The sequence below is a fragment of the Cyanistes caeruleus genome, chromosome 6 (genome assembly GCF_971803275.1).
Source record: "Cyanistes caeruleus chromosome 6, bCyaCae1.hap1.1, whole genome shotgun sequence".
Taxonomy (NCBI): domain Eukaryota; kingdom Metazoa; phylum Chordata; class Aves; order Passeriformes; family Paridae; genus Cyanistes; species Cyanistes caeruleus.
This window is the reverse complement of record NC_141706.1, coordinates 25,038,017-25,053,529: the sequence shown is the minus strand read 5'-3', so window position 1 is coordinate 25,053,529 and position 15,513 is coordinate 25,038,017. Positions and strand designations below refer to the sequence as shown.

The 15,513-nt window shown below is 40.3% G+C and overlaps 1 protein-coding gene and 1 long non-coding RNA gene across 4 annotated transcripts in view; one reads left to right on the top strand and one right to left on the bottom strand.

Annotated features, from left to right (window-relative positions):
• Positions 1-464: 464 nt before the first annotated feature.
• The window catches only part of EHF (ETS homologous factor), a 35,584-nt gene continuing 20,535 nt past the window's right edge, over positions 465-15,513 (bottom strand). For 2 of the 3 annotated variants that reach the window (XM_086894046.1, XM_086894044.1), the window contains exons 3-9: positions 13,267-13,512; positions 12,905-12,964; positions 10,512-10,580; positions 10,353-10,421; positions 7,304-7,363; positions 4,747-4,942; positions 3,588-3,918 (exon numbers count right to left, since the gene is read on the bottom strand). In XM_086894046.1, the coding sequence (XP_086750172.1) occupies positions 3,819-3,918; positions 4,747-4,942; positions 7,304-7,363; positions 10,353-10,421; positions 10,512-10,580; positions 12,905-12,964; positions 13,267-13,512 (800 nt within the window). In that variant the 3' untranslated portion in view covers positions 3,588-3,818. Of the gene's footprint in view, positions 3,919-4,746; positions 4,943-7,303; positions 7,364-10,352; positions 10,422-10,511; positions 10,581-12,904; positions 12,965-13,266; positions 13,513-15,513 lie in introns of all 3 variants that reach the window. The other variant, XM_086894045.1, reaches the window with a different exon arrangement.
• Positions 9,427-15,473, top strand: LOC111943920 (uncharacterized). Its single transcript, XR_015288301.1, has 3 exons — positions 9,427-9,765; positions 10,562-10,639; positions 13,280-15,473. It is a non-coding gene; the product is annotated as an uncharacterized LOC111943920 (long non-coding RNA).

The window sequence follows — 15,513 nt, the reverse complement described above, 5'->3', positions numbered from 1 at the left end:
AGCAGAGATGTCCCCTTTTTGTAGCCACCACTTAGATGGAAAAATAACATGAAGGACAGGATTTCATCATTTTAGTTGCTTTGATTCAGTAAAGGAAACGCTCCGTGTGAGTAATGGCATCCTTAATCAGCCTAGCCCTTGCACACACTTCAAAATACCTTGAAGTTAAATCAGTGCTGAAGTAAGGCCTTTGTTTAGCAGCCAAACAAGAAAGGCAATCAAGCTGTGTTGACATAATCTATTATTTCAGTGAGGTCTGTGAGATATAAAACAGGTTTGGAAACCCAGTATCTTCACAATAGATTGGATATTCAACATATTAGTAAATTCAAGTAATTGTATTTTGTTGTAGTTACAGCAGTCCTTTCATCAATATTGAAATACTCTTCAGTACTGAAAGAATTCACATTAGTCACTCCCAATCACAAGACATAAAAAAGGGAAGATAAATATTAATCAAATAGTTTCTTTCATGAGTGTTTTATTTGAATTTATATCATATTCACAAAAATAAAAGTCTTTAGAAGCACTTTGTGAATACATTGTCTCCAAGCTGAGATTTACAATGGCAAAAGTGAAATATCTGACTTGGATTTGTTTCCACACGTAGACATTGAAGGTGATGCTATGAGAAGCAAGCAGAAATTATGCACTGTGCTGCAGAAAGAAAGATGAAAATGTAACTAAACATTTTAATGTCTATGTAGTTCAACAGCCTACATACAGTTTCTCAGGATGTTTTTAGAGCAAGTTGCTCTAACTTCGTGCAGAAAATATTGAGAGTGCTCATGCCAACCCTTTGACATTGTGATTTGCATGTAACTGCATAAATACAATATACTTTCCTATCTAGAGCTTTATACATATGAAAAATTATGGTACAATAAAAATCTATACACATGGTGCTACCAGTTCAGCAGCTGCTAACTTAAAGGATACATCTAAAAATATGATTGCTCAGCCTCTGAAATACAAAATAAAAGAGCAATCAGAAATGCTTTTTTTTTTTTAAATAGCAATTTACATAAAAATTCATCTCTTCATTTTCTCCATTTGCTTAGGTCTGGTAAAAAGACTCTCTTTGGTTGGTTGCAACTGTCCTTGGCAAGAACTGTAGTTTTAAACAGTCCTTTGTGTTTGTCTTAGGCAAAGGTTAATATATTTGTAAAACAAAGTAAATGTTGGCTGGCTTCTATTCCAACTTTGTGCTCTTGTAATGCTGAATGACAAGTACCTACTACACTGCAAAGTTCTGCAGGCTGGAAACAGAAACTTGCATGATTTCCACATGCTGAAAGATGTGACAGTGGAAGAGCATTTATACTGCACCCCAACATAAACCACTCTCTCAATTCATACAGTATGCTTTTAAGTACAGTTTTATCTTTCAAAACCTTTAAAAGTAGGTTTAGCTGCTGCTCAGCAACCAAGTGGTGACATGCATATATCACAGGATCATTTTATCTCCCAAGAAATTTTGTGAGAGATCAGGTAGAAAGCAAATTCATGAAGTATTACAATCCATTGCTATAAGATATATGTTAGCCTGAGATAAGATACAACTACATTGCAGATTTGTGATGGTACCACTGATATTAGGTTTTCACCCAAAGCGTGGAGGTGGTGTGAAGAGCAAAGGGCTACAAATTACCATCAGGTAGGGGGAAGAAATGGTCTTAGGAGCAAAGTGAAGGTGCTCTTCTCATCTGGTGGCCTGATTCTTGTTATATGAACTACAAAATGATGGTAAAGGAAGTGAAATGTAGCAAATTAAGCTAAAAAAGGAAACTACTGAGTTGCACAAAAGCAAGCAAGGCTAGCACAGACGGTCAAAAGAAGAGCCAAAGAGAGACAGACTGAGAGAAAAAAACTCTTTGAAGTACACAGGCTTATTATTTGATTTGTAAATAAGATGAAGCTCTCTCCACCCAGGTTATGAAAAGTAAAAATTGTCATGTATGGGTAATTGATGGTGACAGCTCTGGCATACACAGTGTAGGAGGTGGTGTTATTGTTTAACATGCCCTACATGTGTAGATAACAAGTTAGGCTCTCATGTTTGCCTACAAATTGTTGCTAAGCACATTTTATACCCTTCATATTGATACTTCTGTTGTCTCTTGGTTTCATCTCTATTTCCTTTTAAGACAAACAAAAGTGGAATAACCTGCAACCTCCAGCTGTATCTTGATGTATTTCAAGCTAATATGGATTCAAACCCAGGGGATGCCTCAGGAAATAGATACTGTATGGATTTAATATTCTTAATTTTCCTTTTTTTTTTCTTTTTCTTTTCTTTAATCTTAGACTTCTCAGTCCTTGTTGTTGTTTTCCAAAATTCCCCATCCCTGAAAAAGTGATTTGAAATTGATCTTGGATGTTCTGTCAGCATCACCAAGACAATCCTGTTTCTCGACTCCCACATCTCATGTACTCAGTGACCTGGTGAAGTGCTGCCTCCTCTAGTTTTTATTTCCCTACATTCTGCATATGCTCAGTGCCAACAGAAATCATTTGTGAGCTGGAGAAAGGAAAAGCTGCCAACAAACGCTCAGTGTCTGCATAGTGCTGCTAGAGGTGAACCCAAAATACTGACCCAGATCTGAATATCCCTAAAATCTCAGTGTCTTTATGTTGACGGGGTTTTTCCTCCAACTAAGAATCCCAAGCACAACTCACAAATACAAGTACAGTATAGGGTCAGACCTGAGGAAAGCAAAGGGAACTAAGATTTTATACACAGTTTAGCTTTGCATTTCCCAAGGGATTTTTGAAAGTATCTAAGTGAGACTTGACAGGAGGACCACGCAGCTTGAAGTACCTGGGGGGACCACTTCCTCATGCCAAGGGATTAATAAACATTCTGCTTGCCCACCTCCTCACTGCTCCATGTGGCACAGATTTGAAAGCTTTAATTAGATGTGCAAGAGGGTGAGAGGATTTATTAACATTCCTACTGGGAAACCAGTGCCTTTTAATAAGTTTGCCCAGTCAGAAAACAATTGTCCTTCAACAGCTTTTGGTCCCCAAGATTGACGTTCTTCCAGCAGTTCACCCTAAAGATATTAGTTAACAAAAAATAGTTTTTTCTCTCGGGGTGAGCTGAATGCTCTTTGGAGATTAGGGAGGACTCTGAGTATCGGATAAGGTCTGGTCCTAAATGTCTGCCCACAAAAGAAGGTCTCAGTGGTAGAGGTGGTATGGGTTCTCCAAATAAATGCTGACAGCCACCTTGCAGAGCCACTGTTGTTGTGGCTGGGATAAGCCAGCTAAGTGGAACCCACTGTCTAATTCAAGAAAAGCAACTGAAAGCCAGCAAAGTATTAAAACACTCAGAAATCAGAGGAGGGAAGGAACAAGTGGTATTGGCCAAGGAAAGCTATAAACCATCTGTCCATGGAAGAAGGCTACTTGGCTCAGAGATGCTTTACTGTTTCCTCCACTTATTGTTGCCTTCCAAAGTGGATTATCATACTCCCTAAATGCCCTAATATTTAGCTCCTTCCCTTTCTTTACATGACTCATAAATCACATTATGCCTGTATGATTTAAAAAAAAAAAAAAAAGAGGAAAACTTCACAAGAAGGGAAAAATAATCATAATTCTATAATGTTAACTTATATCACAGAAAACTGTGTACATTTTTTCCCCATACAGGACATACTTCAAATAAAATAATTTTAACACCAATAATGATAATGTTCTTTCTTCCCGACAGAAGTAGAATTGTTTTTTCACCCCAGTTTGGTACATAAATATAAGAAAATAGTCTTTGAATATTTACATCCATGTGTTTTAAATGTTATTTCTTGATATATTTAATTTTCATTTTCTCTCCAACCACGGGCATTCTTTCCAAATTTATATACTAATCTCCGACCATCCACGCGCTCAAGGATTTCTCTTTTGTAATAGTATCTGTTAAAATAAAAGCAGAAAAAGTTCTAAGAGTAAATTCACTTATGGTCCTAAAAACCCACTACCAACTAGAAAATCCCTTAGCTTAAAAAGTCCATTTTTAAATATATATATACACATATATATATATATATATATATATATATATATATATATATATATAATATCTAAGATTATTTTAACTGAATGACAGAGAAGGAAGAATGGATGTTTTCTTTTTCTTTTATTTTAATTAGCTCCTGAGTTTGAATCTCACTGTGTTTCAGGTCAAAGCATGCTGCTAGATTTATCACACACTCTTAATGAGATTTCACAGGGTTTTTTTTCCAGAGAAGCCAGGACCTGAAAATCAGACTGAGGAAAAACCTCAGTGCCCTTTTAGAAATACATTTTGAAGTTTCAGAGATTATGGGAAAATTCTCAAAATGTTAAATCAAAGAGGAAAGAAAATCCTAACACCTATTTTAAGACAATGGATGTGGGGGATGCCTAGTTTCTGAACGTTGCTGGAAATAACAAGGTCTACATCCATTACTGGGCCATTTAAACATTCTCAGATTTCTGCAACCATATTCCCTTCCTATACTGGCTGTTTGGATGGGGCAAAACAGAATTTATATATATATAAACAATTATTTGTGTTATATATATATCATATAGTCTACAGAAACGGGAGAAGAAAAGAACATAATGCTACATTCTCAAAACTAGTGTGAGAGACTGTCAAAGAAAGTATCTGCTGCTGTTAACAAATCATTTTTAAAAGTCAGACAAATTCTCCATCTACTTGGTCTGTACCACAGTCTTCCTCAGCAACATCCAGCTCACCTCATAGCCCGGCTGAGTTTCTCATAAGTCATGCTGCTGTTGTTTTTCTTCTTTCCCCACAGCTGAGCCACAGCTTCAGATTTTAAAAATCTGAAGACACCTTCTGACCGGTCTTCCCACTTGATTAATCCTGGGTTTTTCTCAGGATTGAGAAGAATATCTCGAATAAACTCCCAAAGATGAGTTCCTCGAGGGTCTGAAAAAGAAAAGAGGGCAGGAAGGAGTGTCTCGAGAGCTCTCTGGGCTATGCTTGCAATTTTTATGTCATCTACAGAGGGTGAACACTCAGGCCACAGTTTCTGGAACACAGGACCCCCACCTCAGAGATATACAGGTGAAAAACACTGGCAGCCTTTCAACTGCAGGTAAGCATCGGCCTCAGGCAGTCTGAGCCCTGTGGCAGGCAGGTAGGAGCCCCAGCAACCAGGGGAAGCAGAGTCCAAACCACCCACTGCTTCCTTCAGCCTTTGGCACTGTTTCTGCCCTAAAGAGAACATGTTTAAGCCTTCCCCTCATCTCATTTGCCCATTTCTCCCAATCCCTGTCTACAGCACAGCATGTAACCTGATATTATTGTGTGGCACATGAAACAGCCAAGATTACCATGAAGCAGGCACTGAACTTTCATGCATTTAAAAGACAGACAGAAGGCATGGGAGGTGAACTTCCATTCTGCATGAATGAGTAAATAAGGTGTAGAGTGCCTAGAAGGACAGTGACAAAACTGGCCAGCCAAAATAGTATGTAAAAAGTGAACCACAAAGTTTGACCATGGTGGAGAAAAGATAAAAACAGATCTCAAGTTCAACAGGTAGACCTCTCAGTTTAAGCACAAATATGTCTCACAGTTACTCTAAAGACAGCACCAGAAAGTCCAGGTAAAAATAAATAAACAAATAAATAAGTCCATCAAGTCAGATGAAGTAATTTACAAATGAAGAGTAACAAACACAGTGACAAAGTGAGCCAGAAAGATGGCAGTCCTTTGGTCTGACTTCAAAAGCATGCAATTAGACCAAATTAAGAAGAAAAAATAAGCTAGTCAAAGATGTGAAGGTAACTTGAAAATGCTATACAGTGCAGTATAAGTAGAATTAGATTTCAGTCAACTAATTCATTATTTTTATTTATTATTATAATTGGTTTCTGGACCCATTAAAATGTGGTGGACTTAGCCTATCTGGACACCAGTAACTTATGGTCATGATATGGAGCAGTACTGAAGAAACTGGAAATGAAGGGGGTTAGCCCAGACTACCAGTGTGACACGTTTTGTATGCCCAGGCCGTGACTGACATGCTAGAATCACAGAATATCTCAGGTTGGAAAGGACCTACAAAAATCATCAAGTCTTACTCCATGCTCCTCACAGGACATCCTAGAACTAAAAAAAGTACATTGTCCAGACACTCCTGGAACTCTGTCAGGCTTGGTGCTGGGACCACTTTACTGGGGAGCCTGTTCCAGTGACTGACCAACCTTCTCTCTTGTGCAGACTAAACTACTCCTGGCACACCTTCACTCCAATTCTTCATGTCCCATCACCGGTCACTAGAGAGAGGAGATCAGCGTCTCCCCCTCCACTGCCCTCCTTGAGGAATCTGGAGACTGGGATGTGTCAACCTTCAGCCTTCTCTTTCCCAAGCTGAACAAACTGACAGACCTTTCTTCAGATCAGTCCTGTCTAATCCTTTCAACCTTTTTATACACACACACACAAACACACACACACACACACATACAAATAAACCACCCAGATATCTGTGTACAAATCTAAAGTTCAGAAGTCCTCTTGTGGCAAAGCAACAGAAGAGTAAGAGTCAGGAAGAGACATAATCTAGAAGTCATAGAAAAAGGATGAACCCAAATATCACAAAATACAGTGAAAGACCAATACTAAGCTTTCCTATTATAATCAGGGGAATAAATAGGATGAAAAAGACATACACAGGATATTTTCAGCATTTAAAAATCTCAGTAAAGTACATTAATGGAACTATGTACAGAAATCACAGTTATGGTATCCTGTCTTCAGAGTCAGGTTGAATAAAAACTAGCAGAAAATGTAGGAGAGGGGAGTGGAAAGACTGTTGTATCAGGGGATAAGAAGATGGCAAGACTGAGGCACAGGTGCATGCTTGTGATGTTGTGCGTGAGAAGTTCTGCAAAGAGATGCTGAGCAGGGTCTGTGGTGTGTGCTGTGCCTGGCAGGTACAGCATGACTGTGCCCACACACAGGCCCTCCTGATTTAATCCTGGGTCTTCCTCATCATTCCTTTACTCCACCAGCCTAATTCAACACAGGCAGAGACACTGGTTGTTTCTTCATAGGCCCTCACTAATAAAAACAATTTGAAAAGTTTAACAATATTGAGTCCAAAAATGATGTAAACAAGCAGAATTAGACAGATTCTTTCAGAATTCAATCACAATAATGATTTAATGAGTTTTGTGTTCAAAACGCTTCCTCTTCCCTCCCAAATAGGATCTGATTTTCATTTATTTCTTTTTCCTTCAATCAACTAACCAACCATTATAAGCATGGATGTTGACTTACTGTGTTTCTTGGTGTGGGACTTTGGGGTATGGTCTTGCGATTTTTTTGCGTCTGAAGAGTCTGCAGAGAAGGAAAATGAAGCCTACTTGTAAATTTGATTAAAGGCTTTCCATTTACTAGCATGCTGAAAGAAATAAAACCACAAAAAAGAACAAATATCTCTTCTAAAGATAATCACTTTTCGGAAGGTAATCTAAGTGAGGAGGGAGAGTTTTGTTTTCTGTACTATATGTTAATCAGCACACTTCTCAAAAAGACCATTGATGAATAAAGAATGAATGCAGAGGTAAACATTTGGCTTTTGAAAGCTAAATTTGATTAACAAATACTTCATCTCATGTTGTGTGTGAGAGAGAGAAAAATAGCATCATCACATCTGTAAAAGGAATCCTGAATTGTACCATTATCTTAGTCTTTGCTGAAGCACATATCTTTGGGGGCTTATTTGCTTCTGAAGAGATGATCTAATGGGAAATGCATGTGCTGGTACCAATGCACAGAACACCTACCTGACTAAAACATAATGAACTGGCAAAGCATTGTTGTTTAGGGGGGCAGGGTGGGGGAAAGGGGCTGAGCTGGTAGGAGTTTTTGGCAGCAGGACAAGCATATATTTTTCTGTGGCTCAGAGCCATAGGAACAAGCCATTTCTCATCAATGGTACTTTATCACCTGCAGCCAGCCAGAGGAGGAATAGGGTTTCTGGCACAAGTATTTCTTCAGAAATGAAAAAAAAAAAAAAAAAGAAGTTCCGCCTGTTCATGACTGTAACCTACCTCACAGTCTGCACGTTCAAGCCTCCCGCCCCCAAACCACCGCAGCCTGGCTCTGCTCTTGTACTTAATGAATAGCTTTCATCTGATTGCTCTAAGTCTCGCAAAATCTGTGGGATAGACCTGAGAGGGAGCCCCTTCTGTGTTTGCTTTTCAGCATGCCTCGTCCCTGAATCCCATAAAGCAAAGCTTAAGGTCCCACGCATGTTTTCCCAGCTTCTATGAATGCACAATTATCATACTTTTCATGGAAACCAGGCATTTGCATGGGAAAATGACTCACAGGAAATATTTATTTGCATAGAAACTTGTCGGATTTGCACAAGCTACTGCAATAACTGCATGTGAAAAGGTAGATGCAAAGTTATTCACACACTTGCTTTATTCATACATAACTGGAAACATCAACTGAACAAGACCGTGGGGATAGGCCTAACCTCTGCTATTCTAAGTCTGATAAATTACTGTCCTTGACCCCAAGCAGCAAACGTGCTCTGAGTCATTTTGCCTTCCCACTCTCAAAAGAGCAGGAACCTCACTCAGCTCGGAGGGGGGTGTGGTGTGGGGGAAGTAAAATGAGGCTTATTTCACTGCCTTTCCTCAGATTGTGATTCCCCATATGTTATTAAAAGCCTGTGGGAACTCCAGGTAACGACTGCAGGACCCAGTTCTTTATTTGCCCTCATATAAATCCTTCTTATTTTAAAATCCCACAATTCGCTTGCAAATGTTTGTTATGCTCCACTTAGCTGGAAATTTATTCTTGGAAGTTCAGCTGCCTTCTGCCTAGCCAGTGATTTATTCTGGATTTCAGCTGTGTAAATAGCCTCCTGCTCTGCCTCGGCTCCTACTTGGAGACTGGTTTCAAACATGCCATGTTAGGAGGCTGGGGCCTGACAGATGAAAAGAGTTATGATGCAGTTTCAACAAAGCCGTCTTGCAAAACTTTTGACAAAAGGTTACTCATTATTTGCATATGATTCAGGAATGAGCCACTTTTTTTTACGGGATATACAAATTTAGTTTTTACAGGAGGCTGTGCCCTTGGTGTGCCACCCTAGCTCTAGGCTTAAGCAGTCAGCAGATAAACAGACCGTGCCAGGATACGGACAGGTCCCCAGCCCTGTCAGAGAGCCCTGAAATCCTGCTGGCCATCTTGTGACAGGGGGTGCACGTGGTGGAGAAAGTAAACAAGGTGTTTGGTTGGGGTTTTTTAAGGTTTGCTGGTTCTCTTCTTCTTCTGGTCAAGTTTTCTCTCTCTCTCTCTTTTTTTTTTTTTATTTTTTTCTTTCTTTAATTGGTAGTTGAGTGCATTAGTTTAAACTGCATGCTGCTTGGCAAATCCAGCTCAGGAGGCTGGAGGAGCAGGGGACGGCAGGCACAGAGGCCACCGTGGGCAGCAGCACAGGGCTGCCCGTGGTGCAAGGCTGCATCTACGGCAACGTGCTCTCCTTTCTTATCCTCCCAGGACTTCCACTGCTTTCTCCCTCAGATCTCTGCTCCATGGCCTCCTAGGAAGAACCCGCCCTTCCCTTGCCGCTTTCTCGCTCCCCTGCTGTCTCTGCTTTACTCTTTCCTCACTGCCTTGCTCTCCTCACCTCCATCCTGGTGCCAGCCCCAGGACAGGGCCCACAGGGCCTTCGACACGCGTGATCAGACTGCACTTGGACCAGGCACGACAGCAAACAGGTTTGCTCTGTCTCCTGCCCTTCAGCAGGCAGATTTGCACTCTCCCTGACGGGAGGGAGCAGTCCCGCTGTCAGCAGAGAGAGGCTGCAGGAGAAGCCCTTGTGCCGGGGTACAGGGCTTGGTGTCTGCCCTGCAGCTTCCCCAGGCCACCCCGAGCCTGGCCCCAAACCCAGCAGCCTAGTCAGCATGAATCACGGGCTGGCCGGGGAAACACGGCCACTTCTGCCCAGGAACGGGCACTTGTTTGCCCATACCCTTCTACACCACAGAAAAGTGTGGTGTAGCTGGAATGTCTTGTCTCTCTGACACTAATGTTTACCCCTTTGACTCAGTCACTTTAAAAGATATGTGGAGATTACAGATCATTTGATCATCTTTCTCTTGACAGAGAGAAGACAGAAGCGTTTCTTTAAAGAAAGCTATTGTAATAATGACAGCTAATATATCTGTCAGAATCATCATTGCTTGGTTTAAAATTACTGGAGGCTCAGATGCAATCCTACAACAGAAGACCACAGAGACTATTACATGTCGGTAGCTCTAGGACAAGTGACAAACAATTAAAAATATAATTACAAGTTTCTTACCAGAAGATTGGTGACTAGGTGTCATCATGGAAATCTGAGCACGACAGAATGTTTTACTGTCCAATAACTCTGGGAATTAAAAAGAAGACATTTAAACTAATAGCCTCAGACAACAATAAAGCCATCTCAGAACGCATGAAGTATTGTGATGTTAGTTACCTACTGTGCTACCATAGCCACTGTCATAAAGATAATTCTCTTCTTTCCAGGACACCATTAATGATGGATCTAAAGGTAAAGGACCAAAAGGAAAATCAGATCACTAAAAGAACATTTTTAGCACAGAGGTAAATATTGAAAGAATTAAAAATGGTGGGGGGGGAAGCTGTCAAGAGAACAAGGAAGTGAAGAGGCTATATACAAAATTATTTCCTTTCACTCAAATTATGCATGGAGTTCTTCATATTCAGGCAAATGTATTTACACAAAGCACTGACTTTTAGAAATAATGTAGTATGCTCTTCCTTTTCCTGACTAGTATATCATTTATGCCTGGCCTTGGAGGAGGTTTTCTATGCCAGATCAACTCTAATTCTACCCAATCCAGACCTGAATTCTCAGCCCCTGATGATTATGACAGTGCGTTGGAGCCACAGAGATGAAAGTGTTCTCAAATATCTAGTAAAACCGAAGAATGCTTATGATGAGTATTTATTTCTATAATGGTAGAACTCGAAAGTCCTCTCTGAAACACAGCTTCATGTTTAAGCACATAGTGAGAAACATCAAAGCCTAATCCTAGATGAAGGGACATTTTGTTCCAGGCATCTTAAGTCCCCATCCTTAACGTAAAAACCACTTTCATGATTAAAGAGGAGTAATTTTTAGTGACCTTCTGGTCATATGGATCAATATAAGCAGAACAGAAGTATTGTCTTTATGACCTGTACACTGGTCTGGAAATTACTTCCTTCACAGTGCATTTTTAAGGTCAGAAGATTTAAAAATCTATTTTTCTTTTGAAACCAGATCAGAAGGGATGAGATATAAGGTTCAAACCTAGGTTAAACCTAATTTTTTTCATGTTCATATAAATGAAATCAAAAACCCCAAAATGAGTTACAGCTAAATAATCATGTTTGGCCAAGTTACCACTTATGACATAGGAATTTAGCAGGCATGCTAACTAATAGCTGCATGTTTGGGCACCCAGAGCTTGCGTTCCTACAATAGCACACACCCTCTGCTTGCTTGGACACCTGATCTGCCTAATGTTGCCTCTGAAAACAGGCTTTACCCAGCCAGAACACGGGGACAGTGTTCACCTTCCCATTTTGGCCTTTTTCAGTACCCATGTCTTTGTAGCTGTGATGGTTTACTGGAGTGAGCTGGGCTTCCCCTCAAAACCACCTGCCCTGTCCCTGCTGTCTCACAAGGAGTGACTTTTCCCAGCAGCCCTAATCTACAATTCCCACTCCCCCACGTGTAGAAACTTAACCCGCTCCCACTGGCTGTGGTTGGCACCACCAGAGCCCCACCAGGCCACATCCAGGGAACCATCCATCAGTTAGTCCTTTCCAAGATGTGCAGCTGAGGTAATAATATTACACCAGGATCTCATAAATCAGGACTTAAAGGATTACTGGAGTTACCTCTATGGAAAGCAGCAAGGCTGCCTCATGCACATCTCCCATACCATGCAGACACAGGCCAGGAGCAGATTGCAGACTGCAATCCTTGCCTGCTGCAAGGAGAATGTGGGTAATGTTCCTGGCTGGAGAGGCTGGGCTCCAACAGTTTAGGTGGATAAACAGGCTGACAGTATTTCTTGGAGACGCCACATGCAACACATCTGTATTTGTTCTACTAGCAGATATCAAAACGTGGCTCAGGGACACACCTACATACAAAGAGGCTGGGACTAGTGGGATAGAGAATGTGTGGATATGGACAGGTGTGATCTGGCAAAGGAACAAGGAAAATAATTGTGCCTGAAGAGGACGGCTAAACCAAGCTGAAGTTCTTTTCTTAGTTAAACAAAGCCCTGGGAGGAAAGGGATCTAGCTATAAACACGCTCAGAAAAAGAACTGCAACAGCAAAAATGCTGATTTGATCAAACCAAACTACTGCCTGAATTTCAGTTTTATTGAAACCTGTGAAGAAATTAAAATGCAACATTTTGTTTTCTCCCCAAGCTGTTTTCTTTGGAAATCTGGTGTTTCAAACATTAACAGCACTTCACAACAAGATATTTTTTCTTCCTTTCTTTCTTCCTTTTTTTTTTAAACTGAGGATATTGTTAAAATACTTGTTTTGAAATCTGCCAAATGGAGCATAGAATGAAGTCCTCTACAAAGCTGCCTTCATGGCACCTCAAACTATTCCAGCTCTGAACATCAGAGTAGACTGCTGATACTGCAGAGGTCACCCAGGAAAAGTGGCCCCATCCATGTAGTATTACCTGAAACTTCAGAAGGCGCTGACTGATGTTTGTATTACTTCTTTAATTCTGCATTATACACTTTCCATTTTATTTAATGCCCCTTTGATTTGTCTCCCTTGGAAGAGGGGTCCCCCTTTTCAAAAGACAATTTACCCAACTGCTACTCACCTGTTTGCTCTGTCTTCACAATGACATTATGAGATTGGTACATGTCACTTCCACACTGACCTGCAAGAAAGCAAATTGGCAGATAGGAGGTATGAGAATGGGGAATCAAATATATTAGCTCCAAGCAGCAACTTCTACACCTGAGCCAGAGGGCTGATTTTGGAGTGGGAAACATTCCCTCTCATCTTCATCCTTCAGATTTCTGCCTTAAGTCATACCCAAGAAATTTAGCAATACAGTAAATGAGCTATAAGCAGAATAGCAAACATAATATGCCAGGCAGGTTTCTGGGGAATGTAAATGACTTCTGAAGATCTCAGAATTCAGACCAATGTACACATGTCTCTCTAATATCTATTTACCATTCCATTTTAGGTGCTGGAGGTTGCTGTAAAGCAGTTGTCCTGCTGTCCCAGCTGCCTGAGTGAATTCTTGCAGGCTCATACTACACAGATGTTCCCCGTTGATATCAAACTCCTGGAAAGGTATGCAGTTGGCATCCAGTTGGTTGGTATCAAGGAGGTGCTGCAGCCACTCCCAGACTTGAAACTTAGTCCAGTACTGAGGGTGTATTTCATGCCATTGGGTTCCATAGAAGCTACTGGATACTGGAAAAGATAAAAAATATTTACTGCCCCTGATAGCATAATAGTCATCAACAATAAGATCTACAGCCAAACTGCACATCTTGAAAGTCTACAGATCTAGACGCTTTTCTCAGTCCTTAACATTGGACAAGCTGGAGAAGATATTGTGGGGGGCTTAGCCTCAGTTTTCCAACTAAAAATTGGGCATTATTTCATGACACACTTCTTGGCAAATTGATTTGCAGGAATTAATTAATTAATATTGGTTAAATACATCAAAATTCTCAGAGGGAAGACATTTTACAGAAGTACTGTTGAAAAGGGATGTGTGGGAAAATGATTTTATTGCATCAGAAAATTATGGAAAAGCCTTGCAAAACTCTCAAAAGGTGACATGGAAACTTTCGTTGAATAAGAACTTAGTAGGGGCTAAACATGAATTGTGGGGTTAGAAAAAGGAAAGTTAAAAGCACTCTCATACTACTCCACAGTAAAAGCCTATCAGTGTGGGCCATGGTTTTATGACAGTGTAGGCATCCTGATGGTGCAGGTTATTGCCGTAGATATCTAAGTTGGTTTCTGAATGTAGCTGTAAAACACATTTTAGTTATGGAAGCTGCCTGATTTTCTTGTTAGAATGTCTGAGTCCTTTCTTGGCAACCTTTTAAACTGTGCTCAGTTGTATGTCATCTCGCGACAATAATTTGCATGTGCAAATGGAAGAAATTGTACATGGGGCATGATCATTATGTAAGATAAGAGCAAAGGCAGGATTGCTTTGGTCTGTTCTCACAGAGTTCAGTGCAATTTATTCCCTGGGAAAGGAGGAAAACGGACTACACCAGACAGAGGTGACGGTGAGATAAAATGTTCACAAGTGCAAAAAGGGTTTAAGGCCGAGGGAATGAGAGATTACAGAAGGAGACTGCCATGGCCTAGCTCTGCAGTGCTATCCCATTCCAGGATATGGCACCAGTCTGTTCCCAGTCTCTTCTAGAAAAAAATTAACCACACAGTGGGAAATACTGACACTGGATATAGCTAGAGGACCACAAGCACCAGAACTCGCGCATTTTAGGAAATCACTTTAACTGAGGTTCACTAGACCTCAGGTCTCTTCAGCTGAGGTACAGGACGCAGTTTCCAGGTAACACAAAAATAATCCCCACAGTTATTTAGCATTCTTTTTCAATATTAGCCAACAAGGTTTGTGTAAGTCATTTAGTGACTTTGCAGGACTGTTCCTCATTCTCCCATTGAAGGATTTGGGGAATGCATGTGGAAATTATTAGAAGTGTGGTATGTCAGAGGAAAAAGGCTTGCTGGATCTGCCAAATATCCCCTGAAAAGAGGCTGATTTGTATTCTTATCAATTCAGAAGAGTAAGGTGATTTCAAAGGGCACTAGAATCCTCATGTTAGCAAAGGTACTTTAGTGAGAGGAGAAAGTAGCTTAGGTAAAAGTAAGTGAAGTGGTGAATTACTGCGCAGGTTGGTCTGAGCTTTCATCTTCCTGTACCTCTAAAACTTAAGTGAATCCTGAGGAGTTTCACCCTGGAAATTTGATACAGACCCCCACCATTTCCCTCCATGAAATCCTGTGGAATAGTGAAACTCAGACATGACTTTTTTTTCTGTATGACACTGTTATAGACAGACAGGCACATTTACTAAGCACATGTTTACATATTCCAGCATATTTAGAAATTACACATAAAAAAGAGTAAGCATTTAATTTAGTGTGGACTCTAATTGTAAGTTTTGTTGTAGTATTATTTGGATCAGAAGGACAAGAGCAGCATGTGATTGTCTGTTTAGATTTTACCTGTTCATTGAATTATGAAAAGAATTCTAAAATTGTGTCAAGCACCTATAAAGATATACATTTATAAATATTTTTACACTGAGAGACTATATATTAATACATTTTTATATACACAGATACATAATCAGAAAACTGTAAGAAGAAAAAAAGAGAAAAAATCACAAGCCACAACCTATCTAGTGCTCTAATGCCAGTCTA